Raw genomic sequence first — 9,691 nt, 5'->3', positions numbered from 1 at the left:
TGCTGAGCCTTTGAGCTAGTTAATGTTAACAATGATGAACTTAAAGATCACTGAAAAAAATCATTTTTCTTCTCAAATGATTAGGTTACAATTCCTACCTGTTATCTAACAGTTCTATAGTCACAGGAAAAGACTTAATCCCAGCACTTAACTGGCTGTCTCTGGATCAGATACCTATTCTCTCTCTCTCTCTCTCTCTTTCCCCCAACTAAATAATCACAACCTTTGATACTCGCTTGTAGAGAAGGCTCTTCATGTCCCTGATCATCATTACTGCCCTTCGCAGGGTAATTCATTTTTCAGATATTTATTTTCTTCAGTACCAGAGCTGCCTCCTCTGGAAAATGATGATGTGCTCTGAACCTGGGGATTTTCTTATAGGTAGTATCATAGTAGGTCCTGACATACAGACAATCCCTGAACAGATAAATTACCTTCACAAAGGCAGCATAGCACATCAGCACTGAGGTATGCTGAGTCACCAGGTCAGTGAGCACATCCAAAGAAATATCCACTTCTGCATCAGTTCCACTGCAAACATGAGTAACCAACGCACTCACAATTTCCTGAGGGGAAAAGCCCAAATGAAAGTGAGGAAGAAGCAAATATAAAAAAGTTGTTTATCAGTAACTGAAGTTTTTTTAGATTAATTTTTCCACATACACACTCTTAAACTGTAAATGTGTCTCATTTACCTTAGGGTCAAACAGATTTTTTGCCCTAGCAGAATCAAAGTGCATTCCAGCTCTTTGCACCTTTACACCAAAGGGACAACAGGTTGTGTGCATTTCCCACTCCCCAGTTTCCTGTCAACTGTAGAGCCCTATGCCGTCTTTGACTTCACAAAAAAGGAAAAGGAAGAAAAGATGCAAATGTGTGCAAATGGACAAAACACCGTGAGGTATCCAGGTTGTAGCCATATTGGTCTAGAGCAGGGGTAGGCAATCCTTTTTGGCCTTAGTGCCAAAAAACCCACAATGTCTGCCTTGGAAGGTGCTGGAGTGCTGACATGCCAGAGCCCAGAGCAGCTGTGTGTCATGTAAATTCAGAGACGCAAAACAGTTTCACTGATAAAAAAGATGATATAATCACCACCAGTGATCCCCTCTATCGGGCGCTGGTCAGACTGCAGTTGGAGTTCTGCATGAAATTCTGGGCGCCGCACTTCAAGAGGGATGCGGATAACCTGGAGAGGGTCCAGAGAAGGGCCACTCGTATGGTTAAGGGCCTACAGACCAAGCCTTACAAGGAGAGACTAGAGAAACTGGATCTATTCAGCCTCCGCAAGAGAAGGCTGAGAGGCGACCTTGTGGCTGCCTATAAGTTCATCACGGGGGCACAGAAGGGAATTGGTGAGTATTTATTCACCAAGGCGCCCCCGGGGGTTACAAGAAATAATGGCCACAAGCTAGCAGAGAGCAGATTTAGATTGGACATTAGGAAGAACTTCTTCACAGTTAGAGTGGCCAGGGTCTGGAACAGGCTCCCAAGGGAGGTGGTGCTCTCCCCTACCCTGGGGGTCTTCAAGAGGAGGTTAGATGAGTATCTAGCTGGGGTCATCTAGACCCAGCACTCTTTCCTGCTTATGCAGGGGGTCGGACTCGGTGATCTATTGAGGTCCCTTCCGACCCTAACTTCTATGAATCTATGAATTTTCTAGCCTCTTTGTTCTTCTTTTGCAGAAAAAAATGGTTCTGAATGGAGGACAGGGGCACTGAATACTGTCCCTCAGTTTATACTGGTAACTGTTGAGAACCAGAGGACCAAACTAGCTAGACTGGCACTCACTGATTTGATTTCCACCTGATTTGAGTGCTGGTACAGGTCTTCCTCTGGTATTGAGTCATCATTCCTAGTGTTTCCATACCATGCACATTTGTTGAAAATCTGACATCATCCATAACTTACTGTGGACCCAAACATTGTGGGACAGGAGCCACCAGGATGCCTTCTGGTGACTGGATCTGCACCAGCAGGATCAGGAATACCATGTCAGACAACAGTGCTTAGTACAGTGAGGATGGCACATAAGAAACCCTAGAAAGATCCAGTACCAACAGATCTTTCAGCACCATAGATTCAGCAAAGTTCAGTGGGGCCAAATAGGATTGCCTCAACATCGCAAAGAAAACAGTATTGCCCTTTAAGCAGATGGTGTGGTCAAAATGCCCTTGGTCTCTGTCAGTTCAAATGACAGTGAAGGGTGTTCATGGCCCACTATGGAATGTGGCACAGAGGAACCATGGCTCCCGATTTATGTGGCCTCAGTACCTGATAACAGTGCTGGACAGCCAGGCACTTCATATGGATGTGCGAGGGATGTGAACGGTTAAACAATTAATGGGGGGGGAGGGAGGAGGGAGGGAAGGGAAGGGAAGGGTAGCCCTGCTGTGCCCCAGCAGGAACCAGAAGGTGGCAGGGCAGGAGGGAGGGAGGGAGAGATGAGCTAGGAGGAAGGGGAGGGGTGACTAATATCTAATAGCTAGGCTAGGTGAACCTAGTAGTCTCCCCACTGCCTGCCATTAGCAGCTTGGGCTCTGGGAAACCCCCTACCATCTGCCAGGGGTCTGCAGAGCCTAGCTATTAGGCACCCTTCCACCTTCGCCCCTCCCCTCCTACTCTGTTGTCCACAAGGAACGCAACTCAGCTCCATCTTTGGGGAGCATGGAAGTCAGAAGCTGTCTGCTGAAGGGCCCGATCATGAAAATAAAAATGGAAAAAGATGCTTAAAAAGTAAGAGGGGTGGGGGAAAAATATTCCAGCTGGACCAGAACTTCTGTAAGATCTGGAAGCAGGAGCCACGTAAAGATGGAACAGTCAAAATGAAGCCATGTGTGGAATCATTTCACAAAAATAAAGAAGATGCTGTTAAATGTAAGACAGGGGTCAGCAACCCCCGGTACGTGGGCTGAGTATGGCACGTGATGCCATTTTGCTTGGCAAACCACTGCCAGCCCAGGTTCTAGGCAGCTGCTGCCAGCTACAAACCCCAGGCTGCTCCCAGCAGGCAGCTGGGCACCTGCAAGCCCTGCTGCAAGCAGACCGCGCTCCGTAGTTGGCAGCAACTACCCAGAGCCTGGGCCAGTTGCAGCTAGGGGGCTGCAAACATCTGCTCCGGGCTCCAGCATTAGCTCCATACTGGTGGGTACACGCACACCTCGGAGTGTACGGTGGGGGAGCGGCCTGAGGCAGCGCAACCCCGGCCTCTCCGCCACTGCTAGCACAGAGTTGATGACTGGGCTTTGGAGCCCGGCATAGCTGTTTGTAGCCAACCTGGGCTGTGGACATCTGCAGCAGGCAGGCTGCAAACAGCTGCGCCAGGCTCCACAGCCCCAGCATCAGTTCCATGCTGGCAGCAACTGCATGTGCACCTCAGAGTGGATAGCAGGAGGACTCTGCTGCCTCAGGCCCTATCCCCACCATCTGCTCCGAGGTGCACATGCACCTGCTGGTATGGAGCTGATGCCAGAGCCCGGAGCAGCTGTTTGCAGCCTCCTGGCTGCAGCCAGCCCGGGCTCTGGTAGCTGCTGCCAACCACAGAGCCCAGGCTGCTTGCAGCAGGGCTTACAGCTGAACCCGCCTGACTCCCACCCGCTTTGAGCCCAGCCCTGGCCTAGCCCCCCCACCAGGATGAGGCTGGCGCTGCCCCTTGCCAGAAGCACCGCACCTTTTGCAGGCTTAGCTATGCGGGGTGGTTGGGCTGATGGGCAGGCTCTGAGCCAGGGCCACAGCCAGCCGTGCTGCAGCCTGGGGGCTGACTCCCTGGGGAAACACAGGGGCTCTGGAAGGACCAGGGTATTGCTGGGTCAAACTTTATCCAGTGGCCCAGGAGCCCACCTCCGTGCATCTGCACATCTAGTTCTGTGTGTGTCTGCCTCTGTCTGGTTCTGTGCGTCTGTGTGACCACACATGTGTCTGGTTCTGGATGTGTGTGTGCATGTGTCTGTTCTGGGTGTGTTCTGGTTCTCTGTGTTTGTGCATGTGGTTCTCTGTGTACATGTATGTGTGTCTGGTTCTCTCTCTGCTCTCCTCTTTCTCTTATTTGTCTCTTTTTTCTCTCTCTCACTGCAACATACTCAACAAAAAAAATAATACAACAACAAAGGCAATATTTATGATTATTAAATATACTAATATGCAGTGCGTCCTGCCATGTACCCCACCCCCTCCACCCCCGCTCTCATTTTGTTTTTCTGGCATGCCGGCACTCTGGCACCTTCCAAAGTAGACATTGTGTTTTTTTCAGCACTCCTGCCAAAAATATTGCCTACCTCTGATTTAAGATGTGCAATACAGAGCTTAAATACCTGAAGAGCACTGGTGCAATGCTGAATCATCTTAAGCTGAAGCATCCCTCTGTTTCAAGCAAAAGAAAAGATCAAAAACAAACATCTATGTTTGTTTCTTGCTTCTTGAGCAAATGTGATACACAGAGTGCTGAAAAACTGACTGCTTTATTATGCACTATGATAACTGAAGACATGCTGCCTATAAGTGTTGTTGAGGGTGCAGGTTTTTGTACATTAATGAGGTTTGTGGAATCTGAACACCATGTGCCTGGGAGACAAACTGTAACCTCACAACTAGAGAGGTGGTATAAAAACTGCAGGAACTCTATCCAGGAAAGACTGGGAAAAGCTGATAAAGTAGCTTTTGCTACTGACTTTTGGACAGCATTAAATTCAGAAAGTTACATGACAGTCATTACATTGAAAACTGGGAGCTTCGATTGGCTGTTCTACAGACAGAAAGTATGCCAGAATGACATGCAGCAGAAAACATTGCTGAAAAGTTAAAAGCTGCAAAAGAGAGATGGGGTCTGGAAGTCCATGTCTTAACATGCATGCAAGATAACGCAATGTCGTGCTCACCAACATGGGGAGGTATGTTGCATGGGAATCTGTAAACTGTTTTGCCCACACATTACAGCTGGCTATAAATTATGGCTTTTTTGGCAGTGTAGATCATGTTAGTGCAGCAGCCAGCAGGCTAGTTGAACATTTCCACCACAGCACTATTGCTGCTAAAGCACTTGAAAGCAAGCACAGCTTCAGGCTAAGCAGCACCATTTGATCCACTCATGTGAGACTCGCTGGAATTCAGCATATGAAATGTTCGAGAGATTGAGTGAGCCAAGGTCTCCTATAACAGCGCTGCTGTCAGATTACAAAAGTATATAAGGAGATAGAAAAGTATCTTATGCTCAAATATTTGAGCTGCACGATGAGCAACAGCAATTCATAGAGGATATCTAACTTGTCCTTTCTACTTTGAAGTGTGCTACAAAGCCATGCCAGCTGAACATTGAGCATCCATTTCAAATATTTATCCAATCTGCAATAGAGGTGAACAGATTCATCGGTCTCGTATCGTACTGACACCAATATAACGAAAACTGACATTATTGGCAATTGCGGTTTTTTGGCTGATGTGGCCAATGTCGCTGATCAATGTCCCTTGAATGAGTGCAGTCATAGCACAGCACACAGGCAGCCAGGAGTGCGTCCTAGCAGTGTGAAGAGCAGCGTCTGGCTGGTCTGCCTGTTATGGGGGTGGGGGTGTAGGGGAGGGAAGGGGCATGGGGGGCAGACCGAGGCCCCCACGGTGAGGGAGGGAGTGAGGCTGGGGCTGCACAGCCAGGGCGGGATGGGGAGGGCCACAGGACAAAGCCACGAGCAGCTCATCCAGGAGGTGCGGGGGTGGGGGGGGGAGAGGAGAGGAGGGCTTGGCTGCCTCCACTGCATGCACTCTGGGAAGCCATAGGAGGAGTGTGTCCCTGAATTTGTGTGCAGGGTGAGGGCGGGCTGCTGCTGCAGGCTGGGGCCGGTGCCGGGCTCTTCCCAGTGGAGTCCTGGGCCTGGGCTGTGCTCAGGGTGGGCGGCACTAGGAGGGAAGGCTACAGGGGGTCTACAGCCACCCCAAAATTCACCAAGCCCTCCCCCCATAGCAGCGCCGCCAGCCCCGAGCACAGTCTGGCCCAGCCACCCCACCGGGAAGAGCCCAGTGCTGCTCTTGGCCCCAGCCTGCAACAGCAGCCCACCCTTGCCCTGCGCGCAGATCTGAAGGGCACATACCCCCTATGCCTTCCTGGGGTGTGTGCAGCGGCAGGAGCCACCCACCCACCCCCTTCGGATAAGCCACTTGCAGCTCCATCCTGTGCCCCACCCCAGCCGGCAGCACCTGCCCCTGCTCCAGCCCCACTCCCTCCCTCACTGCAGGGCCCTCAGTCTGCAGCCCCTACTCCTTCCTCCATGCCCCTTCCCCCACAACAGACTAACCAGCCCACAATGCTGCTCTCCATGCTGCTGAGCCACATATTGGCAATCGGATCAGTATCGGCCAATATGACTTGTTAAAAATAGGCTATCGGTATTGGGCAAAAAAATCTCTATCGGTTCACCCCTAATTTGCAATAGTCTTTCCAACACTCACTTAAAAAGTGAAACTGCTGGTGAAAGTGGAAAGACAGCTGATTTTAAATCTGTTAGTGACCGTTCTCTGGAGCATCGCATGAAACCCAGTGATCCTGCTATAACAAACAGACCTGCACTGATAGCAACCATGTTGGATCAATGCCATAAGCACCTGCAGTTTCTTTTGCCTGCTATCCAGATTGCTGCTAAATCAAAGCTTATGCATCTTGCATCCTTGGAAAATAAGGCAGATCCAAATGCTGTGGCTGAGCCAGCTGAACTGACTGAACCAACAGCAAAAAAAATGCAGGAAATTGAGGGGAAAAAAGTGCTATCACAATGTTTTTAAGTGAAGATTTTGTTTAAAAAATGCAGCAGAAAATGAATTGGAGAATGACTTCAGGGAGACCTGCCCTTTATTAGAGTGCAGGCCATTCGAATGGTGGAGAGTTAATGTACAGCATTTTCCGAGGCTTGCAAAATTGGCTAAGATCCTGTACATTCCAGGATTCTCTGTGCCTGCCGGCTGAGTGTTTTCTACTGCTGGGCTTACTGTAAATCAGTTGCACTCGAGGCTGACACCAGATCATGTCCACCTCCTCCTACCCTCTGCCCCAACTGCAGGGCTACAAGCATGTTGTCTGCTCCCTCTCTTGCAATGCACCACTGGCTGCAGTGGGTTAAGTAAAGTCCCTTACTGACTATGCTGTAAAGTAAAGCCCCTCTGTCCTATGCTGCAGCAGCTGGCCCCAAGAAGCCATGCACTGGTGGCTGCAGTCCCTCGCTGGCTGCTACTGCACAAGGCTTCCTGGGCTGTGGCAGGCAGCACAGCCCAAGATGCCCTGGGTGGGAGCAGCCAGTGAGGGGCTGCAGCCACTGATGCATGGCTTCCCAGGGCCAGATGCTTCCCAGGAGCCCAGCGCTGCCACGCCCGTCCCCATGCTTGCACCCAGCTGGATGTGGTGCCTTCTGTTGTTACAGCTGCTGCAAGGCAAGGTGGTGGTAAGTGGGTGCAGATAGACTCCCTTGGGCTTATGGCTCAGCCTTATGGTGTGCCCTGCCTGCCTCTGGCCCTAGGCTTAGAGGTGACCTACCCAGCTGCCTGGTTTGTTGAGGTGCAGCCCTGCTGGGTCCCCACCATGCCTCAGAGGGCTGGAAGTGCCCTGCTGGTGCCATGCTGGGCAGAGGCACCCTGCAGACTAGGCTTGAGTAGCCCCACTTGGGCCAGGCCAGGCACTACCATACCGATTAATCATGTAATTACAACAGGTTAAACGAATATTTATTTAATTGGTATTTACATCCCTAGGCTACACAAGTTGAATATCAGGATGTCATGTGAGAGGAAGGGTAGGAGCTCCAGCTACCAGCCCCACAGACCAAAGCGGAATAGGAAGCTGCTGCTGCTAGGGGTGTCAGGCATTACCCCCAAAAGCCAGACTAACAATTCTCTGTCCCAGCAACCGCCACCAAATTCAGGACTTTGGATACTTGGGGCACTTGTACATGTGATGGGGGTTTAGTCCTCAGGGTTTTATTCTATGCGCCCCACATTGAAAAAGTGGGTTTTGAATTGAAACCCACCGTTTCAATTTTTCCATCACATTATGGCTAGGGGCTCAATCCTTTTTTACTTTTTTATTTTTGTCAGAGCTGAAGCCTGCCCGCAGCTCGGGGGGGAGGGGGAGGGAGCTGACAGTGGGCCAAGAGGCCCCTGGGCTGTGGGGGGCACCAGTCCTTCCCTCCGCAGTGGTGGCACCCCCACAGGGCCGCCTGGGCAGGCTGCTAGCAGGCCAGGTGCTGCCCCCGCTCAGAGGCAGCACCCGGCCCGATCCAACTGTTCCTTGAGCCCACCTGGGGAACAGCACTCAGCGGGCCCCACGGGATGCCACCACTGAAGGGAAGGACCACCCCCTGCAGCTCAGGGGTAGCTTGGTCTGATGGCAGTTCACCCCCTGACTGCAGAAGAGGTGGGCAGGCTCCACCAAAAAAATAAAAATAAATAAATAAGGATAGGGCCCCTCGCGGCTTCTACCTTCAGCAGGCTCCTGTGTCCAGCAGAACAGCTGGGGCCACCCAGGAGTGGGCCAGCTTGCCCCTGGGGCAGCACAGGAAGGTGGCAGGGCAGCTGGGTTTGCTGGCAGCTGGAGAAGGCAGCAGGGATGGGGCACAGGGCACTGGAAACCCAGGCAGGCTCAGGAAAGCATTGGATTGGACACCTCCGAGCTGGGGCAGCATGCAGCCAGCTAACAGCCCACCTGGGCTTCCAGTGCCCCATGCACTATCCCCGTTGCCTTCTCCCACTGTCAGCAAACCCAGCTACCCTTCTGACACCTTCCCATGCTGCCCTAGGCGCAAGCTATCCCACTCCTGGGCGGCCCCAAGCATTCTGCTGGCCGCAGGAGTGGCAAGGAACCCAATCCTTTTTTTCTGCAGAGCCTGCCCGCTTCTCCCATGGCCAGGGGGCAAGCTGACAGCTGCATCACTGCAATTTGCAACACTGCAAACTAAACTACATAGGGACGTACTTTAGTTTGCAATGATGCAAACTCATTTAAAACCCCAAAACTCTTGCATGTGTACAACAGAACACCAATAAGCCATGCAATGTGACATTTTCATCATGTGTACATGGTAATGGCATCACATGGACAAGTGCCCTTGCTTCCCATAGAAAACTGCAGCAGTTAACCTACAGATTAATCTGGATCTTGGCAGTGACACCTGACACGTCCTCTTGCAACAGTGCACCGTGCACTATCTGGGCAGTAGGCATTGAGGGGTATAGGTTGTATAGGTGTGATAGAGTGGGGAAAAAAGGTTGGGGGGTAGCACTTTATGTTAAGGAGCAGTATACGTCTTCCTCCATTAAGGCGGGGGTGGAGAAGGGGAACACCGAGGCATCGTGGGTCAGGCTCCAGGGGGGGCCAGAGGAAGAGGACTTGGTTGTGGGGGTCTACTACAGGCCTCGTCATCAGGATCAAGAGCTAGACGATGTATTCTCCGGGCAGCTAGCAGATGCCACACAGGCGAGGAAGGGGGTGGTCATGGGAGATCTAAACTACCCAGATATCTGCTGGGAGGAGCAGACAGCCAAAACAAGCCGCTCATGGAGGTTCTTACACTGTGTGCAGGACCTCCACCTAACCCAGGTGGTGTCTAGTCCCACCAGGGGTAGCACCTTGCTTGACCTGGTCTTAGCAACAGGGGATGATCTTGTGGGGAACATGCGAGTTCATGGTAGCCTGGGAGATAGTGACCATCACTTGGTCGAGTTC

The 9,691-nt window shown here is 51.4% G+C and overlaps 1 protein-coding gene across 2 annotated transcripts in view; it reads right to left on the bottom strand.

Moving 5' to 3' along the window:
* The window catches only part of FANCD2 (FA complementation group D2), a 194,560-nt gene that overhangs the window by 120,023 nt on the left and 64,846 nt on the right, over positions 1 to 9,691 (bottom strand). The window contains exon 17 of one of the 2 annotated variants that reach the window (XM_014522094.2): positions 435 to 566. The exons of the other annotated variant lie outside the window; for it this stretch is intronic. Within the exon in view, the coding sequence (XP_014377580.1) occupies positions 435 to 566 (132 nt within the window). The remainder of the gene's footprint in view (positions 1 to 434; positions 567 to 9,691) is intronic. 2 annotated transcript variants of the gene reach the window in all.

Source organism: Alligator sinensis, unplaced genomic scaffold (assembly GCF_000455745.1).
Source record: "Alligator sinensis unplaced genomic scaffold, ASM45574v1 scaffold487_1, whole genome shotgun sequence".
Lineage (NCBI taxonomy): Eukaryota > Metazoa > Chordata > Crocodylia > Alligatoridae > Alligator > Alligator sinensis.
This window is presented reverse-complemented; position numbering and strand designations above follow the sequence as displayed.